General features: G+C 38.5%; 1 protein-coding gene across 14 annotated transcripts in view; it reads right to left on the bottom strand.

Annotated features, from left to right (window-relative positions):
• Window positions 1-4,725: 4,725 nt before the first annotated feature.
• LOC134538964 (uncharacterized) overlaps window positions 4,726-18,462 on the bottom strand; it is a 38,847-nt gene continuing 25,110 nt past the window's right edge. For 2 of the 14 annotated variants that reach the window (XR_010076247.1, XR_010076246.1), the window contains exons 2-3: window positions 14,713-17,640; window positions 13,834-13,924 (exon numbers count right to left, since the gene is read on the bottom strand). Coding sequence is in view for 4 of the 14 variants with exons in the window: in XM_063380597.1 (XP_063236667.1) it covers window positions 4,807-6,045; window positions 8,743-8,809 (1,306 nt within the window). In the remaining 10 variants the exon portion in view is untranslated. The other 12 variants (XM_063380598.1, XM_063380600.1, XR_010076245.1 and 9 more) reach the window with 11 other exon arrangements.

Genomic DNA, 18,462 nt, shown 5'->3' on the forward strand with positions numbered 1-18,462 from the left:
GCAAATATGATGGAGAAATGACGACAAAGGTGTAATGCAAGTCCGTGGAAACAGAATCCCTCACCCTCATACAGCATGTTTTTAAATATATTTAGCGGTTTTTAAAACGCATGGTTTTTCTTGAAGTTTTGCACGGTACGATCTAGATACCATCCTATTTTTCCTTTATAATAAAGTTTAGGCAAACGCTTAGTCTCTGCTGATGTTTGTTGTTAAGATTTTTGTTTAACAATACTCATTTCATTGTGAGACTTTTACAATTATTCCTTGCGAGTTTATAGCCACTGAACAAAACTTTTTGAATTGGCCTTTCATATAGCTGCTGTTTCATTTACTAACCAGAGTGACTTCAACTTGAGAACGAACAGCCACTCCATCGACTTATATTTCCACGTACCAAACGTGTGTGCCAAATAAAACTTTATGATAGCGATACTATCCTGAAATTTTCTACACTTTTATTGTTATAAAAACAATATTAATTTTTAAAAACAAATCACAATTTTAGAAGTACTTGAGACAATTAAAATTACGCAAGTTAATTCGCGTGATAGTGCTCCTATCGGTAGGATATTTGGCGTAGCAAATGTACCGATGGTGTCCAAACGTCCGCTAGAATGCATTTAAATCAGTTTGCTTTTTCGTTACCTAACAGGGATTGAGGCTAGACACGTTCTGGGATACGGCCCGCGAATTAGGTTTCGATAGTATCCCAACAAGGCAGTGCTTATTCGCTGCTTTACCCGGATGTCTAGGAATTCCGCTCTAACAGACTTTGTGCAGTTGCTGGCGGCTGCGCGCGATTGTTTCTGGATGCGACCAGATAAGATAAACAGCACCTCGTGAGAACAAATGCTGTCACGTCACACATCAAAAGTTTTCAGTTGTGTAAATGAGGCCTTAAATCCTTCTTCGTCATTTCTTTACCGGTTGGCATGCATACATTTATGAGGGGGGAAAATATTTATTAAAATGCGTGCAAGATTGTGTTTATCATATGTAGTTTTTAGTTCCCAGAAATGATTACGAAGTGTTGATATTAGTAACGTAAGCTGTTATTTTTAGACATGAAGCAGCTTCGTGTGTTTAATAGGCCATTGTTTCAGGTTCGCGATAAGCAGTATCGCGCAGAGTACAACTGTTCGAGTTGTAAAGACTTTTGCTGCTTGCACCGGGCAGGGGGGGTAAGTCCACACGGACTCCTTCCGTACAGGGGGAAAAAAAAGGCGTAGGCAGAATAAGACTAATGTTATGGGGTGAAATGCACCCCCCCCCCCCCCCCACTATCTTATTTACCGCGACTGACTGCCGTCACTGCGATACTCTGCTTAGTGACGTTCACGCCTGGCAGGTAGACCGCCGGCGTTGCGGATGAAGCCTGGGGTATAGGCCACCCGCCGTACGGCGACAAACAAGTGTCGCAGAGTAAAAAAAAAACCCCCCTCCAGTGCCAGGAAGTGACGTCATAGAAAGTCACAAGGGCGTCGCTAAGGAGGGGGGGGGTAGGGGGGCAGTTTCCTCCCCCTAGAGCCCTAGAGATTCAAAAAAGTGTAGCCAAATGCAAAAAAAAATACATACTTTTCCCACAAATTGCCACCCCCCGCCCCCCCCCCCCCCCCCAGGCCATCGGCTGGCGACGCCCTTGGAAAGTCACCCAAAAATTTTATTTATTTGAGGTTCGCATGACTTGGCGCACTGCTCCCCCTAGGAGACACTCTCTTCAGGAGAACATGTGTCTGGGTTATATATGTACCTATCTTGTGCTCGTTCAGGAACAAAAATTTGAAGGATCAGTGTAATCTTTCAATTACTGCCTTTTACCTGCTGTTTCTTTCTTGCGTGTTTCAAACTACTGAGCAAACAGTATGTATTTCCTCCCCATTATAGCCTGACATACTTCACGCACAGAAGCAGCAGGAATTGTGTTTCCAAGGATTGTTTATTTAACGCCGGTTTGAAAATGTATTACTGTGAGCATGCCTGTCAAACAAACTTGAAACGTGTTTGAGGTATTTCATAACATATACATACAGACTTGTTTCAACGAAATCATTAAGCAAACGACCTGAGAAAGAATATTTAAAACAATTAAATAAAGACCGAAATATAAAATGTTTCGTTTTCCTTTCTCTAGCAAAAATCATAACTTAAATTTCTATGTACATGAGATGCCAGTCAATTTTCTTTTGCAACTCAATTATAAAGAAAAACCTTCTCGTAAATAATATCCTGTAATGGGCATTTAAGGTCCGGCAACGCCCCTGCGACCTATGAACATCACGCCTGTAGAACAGGCGATGAACAGGAGTAAATATAAGGCGAGTTTCATCCATCTCACACACTGCTGCATCGTGGTGGTCGACTATAGTTTGTCCCAAAGTGAGACAGACACTCGTATAAGTGGGCTGGGATTTATTGTACGATTCATGTGTCTGCTTACAAATAATAAGATATTGTAGTAAATAGTATCTTAAGATTATTTAACTTTCGTACTGTTATTTTTTCGTTAAGAACAATGAGCGTTCATTTTCGTGACGGCCTCAGTAGAAAATTCCTACTTTAAATAGGGATTTGTTATAATTTTGGTTTGAGGCATGTTTTAAAGTTTATATCGTAATATTTTTATGTGTTTCATAGTGCACTTGCTAGCCCCGAAATTTTATGGTGAGTTTAAATACATACGTGTGTGCATTGATTAATTTTTTGTGTAGTTCCCCGTTTATTGGAGGGTATAAGGCTTTTTATTTAAATTGTGTGTTTTCATAACGTGTTTAATAGTCACTTAATACTTGGTAATAATGACGTTGCGTCTTGTAGTTGCGTTATAAAGTGGTACTTTGCTTTGCGAATGGCACAATAGAGACATTAAGGTTAATCACCACTTATATATTAAGGCTGGTAACTAATCGCTAAATTGTTATGTTCGCAGAAACAACTGAAAGGAGTTATGTTGGAAGAACTTTTAATAACAGAACTATTAAAAGCTTAGGGTACATATTATGAGTATTTGCCAGTTTGTGAAAGGGTTGTGTGGACTTCGTAATAACATTAGTTCATTATCACTTAACACACTGTATGAAATCTCTGCCCGATTTTACCCTCTTGTGCCTCACTCCTGTCATCTTTGTCAAAAAAAAAAAAGGGGGGGGGGGTTTACAGGTTTTTTTAACATGTCTATTTATCAGTATGTCACCCTAAACAAATATACGTGTGTTACGAATCCCACATACCCCTGGGCTTACGGGACAATTCTCATTTTTATAGCTGGTATTTCTATTGTCTAGGCAGCCTTTACTATAAACTAGCAAATGTCCTTTTTATTCAACAGCAGTGAGAGAAAGAAAATTTAAATGTGTGTTTACTAAAAAGTTAGAAACAAGTTTGAGTGTAAACTAAAATATTCATCAAATTACATATACAATAATTTAGTAATTCTACAGTTTTGTTGTATAATTTAAAAAAAAAAAAAACTAGTACAGATGGCGTAATTTTACACGATATGTTTCTAGATAACCAAATTGTGCTACATGCTTCGGTAAAAATACATGTAGATACACCTGTTATTACAAATGCTTAAGTGTTAAATTACATATTTGGATGTATAGATGAAATAACACATACAACAAATGTTAAATTAACCCGTTTACGCTACACTGTACTAGTAGGTACACACATGGGTCATTCCATGGGAAATCACCCAATTGCAACTAATTTGGTTGCTGACTCATTAAAAAAAAATTTGAAACTGTCACATAAAAAGTACATATTCCAACAGTGCAATCCTGAAGGTACTGATTATCTGCCACCATTTTGATTTTACAGATCAAAATGGCCGCTGCCATGAACCAAATATATATTTTCAAGCCTTTATGCTTTGTTTCATTGCTTAATATTTATAAAAGATATGAAGTCGTGTGCGATGTCATTGCATTAAATAATGCCACTAAAAATAAAAATATTGTTGTTTACATTAATTCATATAGACATGAAAGCTGACCTTGAAACCAACTTTTTGTTAATTTTCAACTGCTCCTACTTTCTTTCAAAATTTAATGATATAATTATCTTTGATATTAAAATTTCTGTCTATGAAGAAGATATGATTAAAGAATTATGGAAAGACATGAGATTTTAAAAGCCAAAAAAGAATATGTGTGAATATTAAAAAGAGCTTAGTTATCGAAAAAAGCATTGGACTTATAGTATTACTGAAAATTAAAATAAATCATGATTATTGAACTTTTTATTGTTTTTATCTAACTTGCTCACTTTTGATCAATTCGTTGGCCTTCAATAAAATCGTTTAATTTCTCAATTTTTGCCACTTTTGTCCCATTTTAATGCAAAATTTGGCATCACGTTTTACAACTATTTAGGGGGTCCAAAAAAAATGAACTTTGTTTATGAAAAATGCATAGATTAATGTGTAAAACGTGAAATTTGATTCAAAATTAGTGAAATTTAATTTAAGAACGTAAATTTTGATTTAATTTGTTGAGTGAGTCAATATCCAACTTTCTATACTACTTCCGAAATGTATTTCATACTATTTGTCGTAATGCAAACATGCTTTACATCATTGTACAAAAGTGTACGTACAAGATTGAATTTATATTTTGAGATTTAGTAATGTTACATCAAAGTTAAACCCAACACTCGAGTCCAAATTCTGTTGCTGCAGTAAATATTTTATTTATCTTTAAAAGGATAGCAAATCTATAAATATAAAACGACTAATGTAATATTTATTTACAAACAAAAACGGATGCTAGCTATTAAAAATAAAAACAGTAGGAAAGCGTGTTTTCATATCCAGTTTCTTTCTACACACTCCAGAACAAGTTTTTCTACTTTCTGGAAGTATACTTCACCCAGTCCACTATTGGATCTAAATATCTTGTGCTTCTCAGATACTTTGGACAGGTCAGGAGCATTACTTGATGGCACAGACGAAATCCTCAACATTATAAATGCGCGCGGGAAACACACAGGGGCTTCCGTTTCCACCTCCTTCATGAACTTGTCATAATTAAACAGTTCCGTGTCACACCCGAATAATTCTAGCCACTTTATGAACTCATTATGATATAGCCTAATTAAGTCGTCACAATCTTCTTTCGTCACATTGAGAGATCTACTCGAGTACAGCAGAAACAGCAGGTCTCTTACCGGAGAACCGTAAGCGGCTAGTTGAAAATCAAAAATTTTCACTCCTGTGATTTCTTCACCAATACTTCCACCATACGAAAACATCATGTTGTTTGTCCAAAAGTCATTGTGCAACAGAGTAGCGAAAGGCTCCCTTGGTTTTGGAAACTCTCCTTTTTTGAATTGCGCATATTCTTTGGCCATCACTTCTTTTAGTCTAGCCATGAATCGCTGGACGACTGGGAGATCTGAGAGGGTATCCAGAATTCCTTCTGGACCTTTGTCCTCTCCTCCATCAGGCGGTGGTGCTCTGTTGAACTCGGCAGCAGCTTTCATCACGGTGTCCCTGAAGACCTCGGGCTTCTTCAGCTTCAGCACGGTGGCCGTCGCATGGAAGCGCGCCAGCCGCGTCACCACGTACTCCAGGTGCTTCAGGTCCAAGCCCACTATGCGGTCGGCGAGCCGGTACCCGGACTCCTTGAGGTTCTCCATCAGGATGACGGAGCTCTCGTCCACCGGCTGGTCGATGCCTCCGCCCCGGCTGGTGCGCGCGCCGTAGCACTCGGGGATCACGTCCAGGAACAAGTCCTCCGGTATCTTGTGCTCCTTCTGGATGGCGAGGAACTCCGGTCGGACCAGCCTGTACGTGTAGATCTCCTTGCGGACTGTCTCTCGGAAACGGAAAAATTCACGCATGTGAGGAAACTCCGAGACCATCTTGGCAACTATGGACTTCTTCTTGTGGTCTGGCAGGGTGATGTCCACCAGCAGCATGGTGCTGCCGTAGTTCTCGCCAGGGGCGGTCAGCGGGGAGATGGTGAAGCTGTCCACCTTGCTGTGCAACAACTCCTCCAGGTCGTCTTTGGTGAGAGGCGGGAGTGGTTCCCCAGACATCGCCTGCACAAGGAGTCCAACCACAGCACATTAGCACTACTCAAAATAATTCTTTCTGAACCACTGAGCTGAATCTGAGATATCTTATAACATGGGCTTTTTACTAAATCAAAACAAATAAAATACAAAAAATATGTTCTGGACAGACTAATCTATACGTCCATTACACCTTTCTCTCTAGTTTCTGCAACCCTATCAAATGCAAAAAGGCTCAATATTATAAAACGTGTTTACATTACAATTTATTGTAATACTAGCTTAAGTACTCGGCGTTGCCCGGGCTAAAAAATCACAATACAAAGAACATCATTGCCGAGTTTCAAGTTGGCATAAACTTGAAAAACTGGAAACATTAATTTTAATGTTCCACTGAGTGCACAATCTCGGTGCACCAAGGCTATGCATTTGCAAAATTGGGATGCAAATCTTCAGCTTTATTTTGTGGGAAGGCAGGTAACCTCCAGGCAAGATGTGACGGACGCACCAAACGATAGCGTGTTACAAATTCAAGGCAAAACCACCTATTGACGAATTTCTAAACTGTCATTAGCACCTTTAGTTCGCTAGCAGCCGCGAGCTTCACTAAGCGGATGGGTTTCGCCCAGGAGAAGGATAGGAAGTTGCCAGACCTTACTGTATGACCGTGTGGCGGACATAGAGAAATTACACATACTCACTGTTTGTTTGTCTATGACCTACCTCCTATGAGTTTCTATTATAAAAGTAAATTAACCCCTTTTTTTTCATTCCCTTAGGGATGGGATTTCATAATTATATGTACTCTATGTCACTCTCCGGCCCATAAACTATCTATAGGCAAAAAATCATGTTACTCCGTTGCTGCGAGAAAGATGGACAAACAAACACACTTTAGAATTTATAATATTGGTAGGGGTAGTGCATAAAGCTTGCTTCTTCAATGCCCTCTTAGTTACCACAACAAACTTACATGCAAATGCCGTTAACAGTTTTCAGTAATGTATAGTTTCCTAGTTTTCTTTTGGGAGTGACGGTCACCACCAACATGTCCCTACTAAATCCTCTCTCTGTCTTCTAGCTGGTCTGGGGGCACACTCGCACGTCCCTAGCATAGTCATGACTTTAACATGTGTATTTTATGAAAACATTTGAACTACACATGTGACTGCATTACAACTTTATGAGGTAAAATAAATTGTGTAGGTATCATACTTAATATTTAAGTGAGTAATTTGTAAGTTTAAATTTTTATTCTAAATATATTTTCTGGAAATAATTATCCGTTAAATTAAAAAAAAAGAATACCTGCACAAATTTGTTGTGAGTGATTTACCCCAGTAATATGATAATGATAGAAGATAAAATTGTAACAAGCTAAAATAAATTATTTAAATACAGATGCAAAAAAAAAAAGATATTTCAAAATATTTGTAAAGCCAAATAGATGGAAAACATTTTGAAAAGAGTAAAAATAATATATGTATAGTAACATTAATGTAACCATATGAATACATATTAAAAATTATAAACACACAGTTGATACAAAGTGTTGTAATTTTTTTTAGTAAAAAGGATAAATATGAAACAAGTTTAGGCTACATATGTTAGTAATATTTATTAATAATTTAATGCTGAATAATTTCTATCCACATAAAACAATATTACATACTCCTCCAATTTTTAAAACGTGCATATTTAATCTGGAACTAAAACTATGAATAAAAAAACTTATCTCTATTTACCAAGGATTCAGACATACTAACTAGCAATTTTTGCCGTTTGGTTCAGTGTTCCATATCAGGGGCGTAGCCAGGAGGGGGGGGGGGGGGGGGGTTTACGGGGTTCTGAAAGCAGGTTAGCTAAAAGCCTGGGTGTCTTACTGCTATCACCGGCCACTGCACTGGAGGGGAAGAGTAAGCGAGCCCTACCGATTCTCCTTCCCTTCCCCTACCTCTGTCGCGAGCAGAAGCTATAAGGTTGTGACGCCGTGACGGGTCCCAAGTTTTCAAATATCTTACACCTATTGTATTTAACCAGCGTGGTAATTATAAGCAGGTGGTGACTGGGTAACTCTTCAAGCTAAAGCTAATTGTTTCCAGGAATAGGCCAGTTCTGCCGAAACCAAACCATTTTTATTCCTCTTTTTTTTTTTTTTTTGTATTGTCGAGCTTCTAGCATGATTTGTGATTTTGAGTGGACGTGGAAAAAGCACTTGGATTGATTAAAATATCTTTAATTAATTTCTTACTTCATCACTCAAAACAATTTTTTTATTAAAAAATTAATAATATTTTTATTAAAAAATTAATAATATTTTTATCATTACAATATTTAAAGTTAAGTACCGAAAATGCTCTAATAGCACTATTTTACACATTAAAATCCAAATTTTTTCGGGGGAGGACCCCCCACCCTCCGCTTTAATAGGGGGGGGGGGACCATGCTTCTTAAACCCCCCCCCCCCCCCCATACACAAATCCTGGCTACGCTACTGTTCCAGATGCCTACTTTCTGCATTGAAAGGTTGCAAGTTTGATTCCCCGACGGGTTTATGACTGTGTGTGGGTTTTTTTTTCCCTGAACGAAACGCACGTGATGACCATCTTGTGATCATAGTCCCCGACTGCGTTGCAAGTCCGTGTTTGGACTCGCCTTGACCGACAGTATCATCCCATGCTCCCTGCGTTGTAGACAACCGACTTGAACGAACTGCCTGCTTACCCCTGCTTCCTCGGAGATCCACGCCTGTCGAAGACAACACGATCTGGAGCCACACTGCAACACAGTTCTGCACCGGACGAACAGACGAAACACAATGAACAACCAGACACACATCTGATAAGATAACATTAAACAGCTGTACAGTGACTGTATTTCGCATTATCTCGTCAGAGAAGGATTTGGGCACTGTCAAGTCAATAGAACCTATCTTGCAACTGCCGCTCTGGACAGATAATCTTTAGCCTCCTCCCCCCCCCCCCCCCTTATTTTCCAGTTCCCAACCTAACATCATACAATTTTACAAATTAAAGCTTATTTTTAAAACAGCACATTATGCAACTAAATACTAAGGTTTTTCAAAGACACCAGCTGTCTGTTTCCTTATTTAAATTTAATAGATGGTTGTCGCAGTTTTATATGGCTGTTATAACTACCGTAATAAAACATGAGATATAAGTACTCTGTGTGTTGTTAAAAGATTTTGGCTTTTCTAAAAAAATTTTACCAGGCTATAGAATGGTTGGACATGAATCTCTTTGCACATTAACAGGTATTTTTTTGTGAATCAATTTGCCTCTCAGTAATTAAATGTTGGTCTATCATATATTTTAAGTCTTTCCTTTCAGATGCCTTACATAGATAACTTTTATTTCGTTCTGCGCATATTTTGGTTTTGGCAACTGTGACTGCCACTTCTGATTCGGGTTAACGTATTTTTTTTATGCTTTAAATAGGGGGAAAAAATTAAAATCATAAAATTTATCTAAATGTTAATAAAAACTAACTTGCATCACGGAGTTCTCGGTTCGAACCCGGTGACAGCAAAAATAATAATGGTGTCGGAACCTTTATCTGTATTGGCAGATATTATGCCAAACAGTATGACATCATGGTGGCCATCTTGTATCCGCTATCTTGTTTTTGTTTGCTAGGGTGCACTACCGACATATTATTTTAAATTTTACCCACTAGGTCGCAGAGTCTCCATAAGTCAACTGTCGTAACATCCGACATCTTGTCAGTCGTGACCACCATCTTGGAAATTTGTAATAATTAAGCTAGAAATTAGGGGAAAAATTCTAAAAAAAAAATCATTAATGTAATGATTTATTGGATTCATATCGCTACTTGGTTCGATCCTTGCTCGATGCAAAAAGAGATCATTGCAGGTAAAAATTTAATTAACAAAAATTACCATATAAAATTACAAAAAAAATACTATTTAAATTCTACTCTACAAGTACACAAGATATGAGCAGATAATAAATGTAATTACCTCAGTGTGCAGTCTGCTTGTTCTAAGTTGCAATCTATTTACATAGCTAAATGTGTCCATCCACTTTCTTTTCCTTGTTATTCTTCTTCTTCACGATTATATCATGCGATAGGTAGAGAGCAGTATTCATCGTCTTGAATGCTCTTTTCTGGTCCTGAAATGGCCCAGGTTTACCATAAGTACATTCCAGCCACAAATTATACTTCCCAGAGTGATCGTTTTCCAATACTTCTTCATTTTGATTAACAATATCCTTCTTGGCATCAGTTAGAAAGGTACAAACGCTCTTGGCGTAAGAGAGTCGTTCAGGAAATAAAAGTATTTCAACATTCCATAGACTGCTGATTTCGCCAGGTAGAATCCATTTTCATTTAGTCTGAACGCACCGAGAACATTCGTAGGTTGCGTTTCATGTTGGATAGATATTGAAGCTTCTTGCTGCAGATTTGTTTTAATGCTAGAGGCATTGCGCGTACTCCACCTTTGCAGTTTTTCGCATGTCGTCTCAAATTGTCAATACGAGTAAACCATGCACGACACTCATCACAACGAAACGCCAAGCGTGATGGGTTCTGCGAGCATTCTTTTTTCTCATGTCTCCATGCATCATGAGCATATGGAAAATTCTTCTCACAGGTGTGACATGAATATCGATTGTGTGTGTTCCTCTATGTATCTTTACTCAGTAAAGCTCTAACTTGAGTCTCCTGCAATGTCAAGCTCGATCGTTTGTCAGGAGAAGCAATTTTGTTTGCAGCTTATGGCACGTCTTTTTAAGCTATCGTTTCTTGCAAACTGCTTGTGTCATTTCTCACAGCTAAATTTCTTGCAAGATGGATTCCTCGAACATTCTCTCTTCTCGTGTTGTCGAACATTACCGCCGTTCGAGAAATTCCTGTCACAGTAATGACACCAATGCTGGAAAGATGCCGATGTACCTTTAGTGGACATCATTGATGCTAGTGGTGATGCAGCCACTAAAGTCTCCTTCGATGACGAAACGTCATTCATCGAAGGTTCCCTCTGCAGCCAGCACTGCAGACATTTAAGTCTCTTCTGCTGGTGAAATTATACCTGTTTAAGTCTGCTCTAATGTTGTTGGTGACAATGGTACACTTTCCATCGAGTTCTGCGTAATTGTCGTTGGCAATGCCAACAGGATCTGCATCGCCACTGTCATCGCTGCCATCGAGGTCTGCACTGTCGATGGTAGAACGTCCATCAAGGTCATCATTGGAAAACCAACTAAATATCAGGAAACATACTGAAGAGAGCCGATCCGCACTGCACAACGGTCAGAGATGAACTGAAGGTGCTATCCTCTGGGACTCACTTATATGTCCACTGGAATACTATGCTAGTCAAAACACGAACAATTTAAATTAATATGCAAGTCAAAAAAACTTTAAAAAAGGAAGAAAATTTGGAAACACATTCGACAAAAACTGAGTACACATTCCACAAAGACACTGGCGTGTACTACAACTATCCTCTTTTTTCATTTTTTTTTTTTGTTTTAATTCATGAGCTTGATTTAGCAAAACATGCGTTGGTTTGCTCTGTCTGCTTCTGATTATTCCTGTCAATATTTTGTTGGTTTTCTCCAAGTGCTTCTGGTCATTCCTGGCAAGCTTCTGATGGTTTTCTCAGTGTGCTCATTATTCCTGAGAAAACAATCCCTGCATGTAATTTTTTTGTAATGATACAAGCAATTTTATTCAGGATTTCGTTCAAATTAGTGAATTCCTGTTACTGAATTAAAACTAATATTATTTAAAGCAGGTGAAATTCAAACAAAAGCGATTCATTACTGAACCGATTACAATGCCTCAAAACAGTTGAGAAACACTATCATTCAAAACGAATTTCCTTCTCCTTGCGATGTCTAGCGAAGCCTTCTTCTCTTGCGATCGTGAGCGAGCATCCCGCATCCCGCATTCCACATGAAACAGTGACAGGACAAACAGACAAACACACTTTCACATTTATAATATTAGTAGGGACTAACTGAAGTAGCCAGCGTTGCCAGAGATTTTAAATCTTGCAAAGGGAAGTAATTAATATATATATATATTAATGTTGTAAGTAGAACAATGGGAAATTTCAGCTTTAATGCACTGAACCTCCCCTTAGGAGCTGATTTGTATAAAATCTTCTTTGCGGATGTATAAGTTTCAAATGTAATATACGTACCAAATTTCAAGGCAATTTGTATTGAGTGAGTCAGAGAGTGGTATTTCACTTTGATAGATATATAGATAGGTATATGGATAGCTATGTTATCGATACCATCCATTTCTTCAATTAATACTTTGACATGAATAACACCCATGACTAAAATTTATCTAGTACCAAATTTAAGGTGAATTCAATAGTTTTCATTGTGTACAGTTTCAAATGAAAATGGGAATTATTTTCTACAAATATGAGTGAATGGAATCACATTACGAAACTCATCATATTTACTAACAAGTGAACAGTGTACAAACACAACAATAATTTACAAGCAAAATTCATTTTATAATATTTTATTTTAATTTCTAAATAAACAAATATTTCAAAACAAGTTAATGTGATATACATATGAAAATAATATGACAAACACTAAACATACTAATATTAATATTTAAGAAAACACAACTGAAAATTTCAAGGTAATACTCGTTCATATCCAGTTTCTTTCAATAAATTCTTTCGCGAAATTCTGTACTTTAGTAAAGTAAATATCTCCCAAACCACTTATGTCTGAAAACATTGTGTCATGATGAGAACTGTTAGAAAGGTCAGGTGCATTACTTTCAGGTATAGACGACACCTTTAACATGAAAAAAGAATGCATAAAACACTCAACAGATTCCATGTTTATCTCCTTCAAGAAAAGGGAATACGTAAATGGTTTAGAATCCACGCCAAACAATTCGAGCCACTTTATGAACTCACTATAATACAACTCAATCAACCTATCACAGTCTTCCTTTGTCACTTCAACAACCCTGCTTGAGTACAACAGAAACAACAGGTCTTTTACTGGTGAACCATAAGTAGGCATTTGAAAATCAAAGATTTTCAAACCCTTGATGTTTTCACCTTCACTTCCATCGTATGCAAACATCATGTTGTTTGTCCAGAAGTCGTTGTGGATAATGGTAGCGAACGGTTCCCTTGGCTCCGGCTCTTTCCCAAAACTTTTAATGTTTTCCTTAAACACTTCTTCTATTTTATCTTTGTACTGGTTAATACCAGGATGGTGTGAAATAGCATCCAACATCTTCAGTGGACCAGGCCGCTCTCCGTCCTTGTGTGGTGGTGGCCGCATCTCTATTTTAGCAGCAGCTTTCATCACGGTGTCCCTGAAGACCTCGGGCTTCTTCAGCTTCAGCACGGTGGCCGTCGCGTGGAAGCGCGCCAGCCGCGTCACCACGTACTCCAGGTGCTTCAGGTCCAAGCCCACCATGCGGTCGGCGAGCCGGTACCCGGACTCCTTGAGGTTCTCCATCAGGATGACGGAGCTCTCGTCCACCGGCTGGTCGATGCCTCCGCCCCGGCTGGTGCGCGCGCCGTAGCACTCGGGGATCACGTCCAGGAACAAGTCCTCCGGTATCTTGTGCTCCTTCTGGATGGCGAGGAACTCCGGTCGGACCAGCCTGTACGTGTAGATCTCCTTGCGGACTGTCTCTTGGAAACGGAAAATTTCACGCATTTGAGGAAACTCCGAGACCATCTTGGCAACTATGGACATCTTCTTGTGGTCTGGCAGCATGATGTCCACCAGCAACATGGTGCTGCCGTAGTTCTCGCCAGGAGCGGTCAGTGGGGAGACGGTGAAGCTGTCCACCTTGCTGTGCAACAACTCCTCCAGGTCGTCTTTGGTGAGAGGAGGGAGTGGTTCTCCAGACATCGCCTGCACTGGAAAAGAATATATATAATGTTAATAAATGTGTCAGATACTCATTGCCAGAGTGATATAAATAAATATGAGCTTCCTGAATTACATATTTGACTTGAATCAGTTTCACCAAGTGTCTTTAATCAGATCTTCTCTACAAGCTTTCCAATTTTAAGCTTAATTCACTCATGTTAATGCTCAATCTTGTTGACAATACCATACCTTTAAGATAAACTAGGTGATGTGATCATAATACAAGCCTAATATAAACTTATTTGAAGCTTACCATTGCATACTTAAGTCAAGCACACCATAGCAACCTTGCAGCAACATTTATTTCATACATAGGTATTTCTAATGCACTATGAACTCATTCCTTGACAACTTTCGTCACAAATATTACATTTTAATACAGTTCTATGAGCCAAACCACATTTGAACTGTTCATTGAGTCACCACAGGGCTATTTTCACTACCAAAAAATTTACACTTTGCTGATGATGGTACTAACCTAGAAATAAGTTTTAAATCAACACTGACATTCACACCAGTGTCTTCATCAAAATCTTTTGGAAGTTTGGAATGATTCAGTTTTTATGAACTAAAAGACTTCTTTGGACTTATTTGTACAGAACCTGTATATGTTGATGCTGAACACCTAATATTAGATATATGTTCCTTTGTATGTTGATTACTTCTGAAAGTCCATTTTGGATTGCTTGCTATAATTGTAACCAGGTACAATAATGCACAATGTAGTCCTACTAACCAGTTAGCACAACATATTCTAAAATAAAATAAAACTCACGAGTTATACCAACACAAATAAAAACAACAATGAATGGATTAGTTTTTACCCAAACAAAAGAAACCATATTTTGAAGGGTAGCCAACCTAGGAAAATATTGAGAAGTGTGCTGCCAACTTAGTAACAGGAATTAGAAATAATGCAGAGATAAATACGATAATAACATTAAAAAAAACATTGTAAGGTTCTCGTCTTCAGTATATCAAAAAATGTAAACATCACAATGATTCAATTAAATTTATGGTCAAGATATATGTTTCAAAATGTCAAGTGTTATACACGAAATTTTGATTTTTTCAATCAAAAAAGGTACTCGCTCCCCTTAAGACATATTCATGCTCATCTTAGTAAAATACTTTTGAATTGTTGTAAGCAAAAGTAAGTTTTAAGTTTTTCATATTGGAAAGTATTGATCATTAATAAAGGTTCTGTATTAGTCAGTGTAACGTAATGAGTCTCATTAAATACATTGAAATCTGGATATTCTCGTTAGTAGTCAGGATAGAGCTACTTATACTATTGAAAAATTAATCATAAAATACATATTTCTGTTAGTGAAAGTATAATCCGTAACAGTACTTTACTTGGATTTGCAAATTGTGTTTTATCTAAGTTATTTCAATTCTTACTTGGATGTGGAACAAAGAAAGTTAATTATTTTTCTTCACATATTATAACTAATTAACTGACATGATTATGTGTTTGAAAATATACTAATATTATATCAATGTATTTTTAACTAACTGTGCAACAATATGGGCCGTGTTCCAAGACACAAAATTAAGGGTTTAGGTGTTCAATATGCAATACCTGTGCCCTAACCATATTCCAAGTGCACGATAGGACACGGCCAGTCCCTTATTTTTAGGGCACTGATTTTTGGAGTCCTATCTGTTGCCGATTTGATCCATAACTGTATATATATTTTTTCCTTTTTAATGAACATTAACGGAACTTTTACGATTACAATTTCCCCCCCTAATATCTTAAAAAACAGCAAACATAAATAAGGCCAAAAATTCGTCGTTTATTCTACAACCAAAATTAAATATTTTATTTCACATTATAATTCCATAGTTTTAAAAAATTAGCTAAAATTACGATGGATTCCACGAAGTACAACTATTTATAGCCTCGCACAAGTCTTCGTTTATTAAAACTGCTGCCGATCTGATACCTTACAGGGGTTCAGTTAGGACACGTTTTGGAATATGACCCGAGAGTTAGGGTATGGCAGTGGCCCAACAAGGCAGTGCATATTCGCTACCTTACTGAAACGTCTTGGAATACCACCCTATGTTCATCTGAAACAATGTAAACATGTTTTCAAGAGAATATGGAGATGTAAATTATTGTCACTGTATTAGTCGGTGTGATTTGCAGAGCACAACATGGTCGCTAACTAATTAAAATGAAGAGCATTAGCAGTCTAGTTACAGATAAACCAGTTTACACCAGTAAACCAATATTGTGTCCCTTTACCCAATATTCCCAAAATTCTACTTCTGACCACCTAAATATTAAATACCAGGCAAATAAGGAAAAATAACTTATCAACAAAGAACTGGAGATAATATGTCAATTAGGAGTATAAATTAAAACACAAATTCTACACACAATTAAAATCGTTCAAAATAATGTATTCTCAGTATGTAAACAAACTATACACAAATAACAATTAAAAATTTTAGATGTTCATATCCATTTACTTTCCACAAATTCTTTGACGAGTTTCTCTATTTTCATGAAGTAGTTATCACCTAATCCACTATTGTCTGAAAAAAAATTTTCATGATCAAACTTGTTGGAAAGATCTGGCGCATTACTCTCGGGCAAACATATTATTCTCAACATTAAAAAGGCATGTGGGAAAACACCTGAAGATTCACTTTCCACTTCTTTCAAAAAACTTTCATAACTGAACTGTTCTGTGTCACATGCAAACAGCTCGAGCCACTTAATGAACTCACGATGGTACAACTTGATCAGGTCGTCGCAGTCTTCTTTCGACACATCAACAGATCTGCTAGCATACAACAAAAATAAGAGATCATATGCGGGTGAACCATATATAGGCATTTGGAAATCAAAAATCTTCAAGCCTGTAATGTTCTCGGCATTATTTCCACCGTATGAAAACATCATATTGTTGACCCAGAAGTCTTTGTGTACGAAAGTTGCAAAAGGCTCTCTTGGTTCTGGTGGTCCCTTGTGGATTGCTTCATGACCTTTCTCAATTGCTTCCTTTATTCTCTGCACATACTGGTGGACCACCGGGAGGTGTGACAAGCTATCCAATGCTTGTGAGGGAGGGTGTTTGTCATCCTCAGAGGGAGGTCCTCCCTTCACGTAGGTGGCAGCTTTCAACACGGTGTCCCTGAAGACCTCGGGCTTCTTCAGCTTCAGCACGGTGGCCGTCGCATGGAAGCGCGCCAGCCGCGTCACCACGTACTCCAGGTGCTTCAGGTCCAAGCCCACTATGCGGTCGGCGAGCCGGTACCCGGACTCCTTGAGGTTCTCCATCAGGATGACGGAGCTCTCGTCCACCGGCTGGTCGATGCCTCCGCCCCGGCTGGTGCGCGCGCCGTAGCACTCGGGGATCACGTCCAGGAACAAGTCCTCCGGTATCTTGTGCTCCTTCTGGATGGCGAGGAACTCCGGTCGGACCAGCCTGTACATGTAGATCTCTTTGCGGACTGTCTCTCGGAAACGGAAAACTTCACGCATGTGAGGAAACTCCGAGACCATCTTGGCGATAGCGGACATCTTCTCGTGGTCTGGCAGCGTGATGTCCACCAGCAGCATGGTGCTGCCGTAGTTCTCGCCAGGGGCAGTCAGCGGGGAGACGGTGAAACTGTCCACCTTGCTGTGCAACAAATCCTCTAGGTCGTCTTTGGTGAGAGGCAGGAGTGGTTCTTCAGACATCGCCTGCACAAATCACAATCTTGAAATTTAGTGTTAAAGAAATCGTTCTGTGAATGTGTTTGATAAATATTAAACAAATTTGAGTGTGAGTGCAACAAATATGCTGGTTGATGGTAACCTCTGGTATAGTAACACTGTGCTGCTGATGCAGGTGCCAAAGCTAGTTTAAATGGTGCAATCAACTTATGGTCAATAAGTTATTGTCCTTAAATATAATTTATTTTAGCCAATCAGAGTCAACGTTCGAAAGTCTTCCTGCTGCTCTACCAAGCGAGCTGAGAATTGAATTATAAATGCCGTCTCCTTTTTCGTAATGACTTTGAACTGGGCTGACAATCTTACACTCGAATATGTCTTCATTACTTAGTTCAGCCACTTTGTTTTAAATAAGATTTCTAAAAGGCGAAATTAATTTATACCCAAAAGTCACAAAAACCATATACTCATTAGTAAAACTATATTTCTAATTGATCCATGTATAATTATTTATAAGTAAGCAGAATAGTGAATTGAAATTCCGTGCACAGCGAGGCACTGTGTTTGAGGACCATGCATATCAAAGCCCTGGGTTTAAGGCCCATACATAATGAAGCCCTGGGTTTGAAGAGGAGCATGCATAATGAGGCCCTATATATAGTGAGTTTCTATTATGGTTGGCGAATCAATCGCCGACTGTTCGTCACTTTTTTGTTGCAGACGCATTCGAAGTACGATGTTATGAAGTACGTTACCCACTTTATGGTTCTGGCAAACAAACAGCAGTCACACGAGGCCTCTTGCCTCGCCAGTCGATGCACACCACACCCTGAGGTTACAGACACCGCT

This window comes from Bacillus rossius, chromosome 14 (genome assembly GCF_032445375.1).
Source record: "Bacillus rossius redtenbacheri isolate Brsri chromosome 14, Brsri_v3, whole genome shotgun sequence".
NCBI classification, from domain to species: Eukaryota; Metazoa; Arthropoda; class Insecta; order Phasmatodea; family Bacillidae; genus Bacillus; species Bacillus rossius.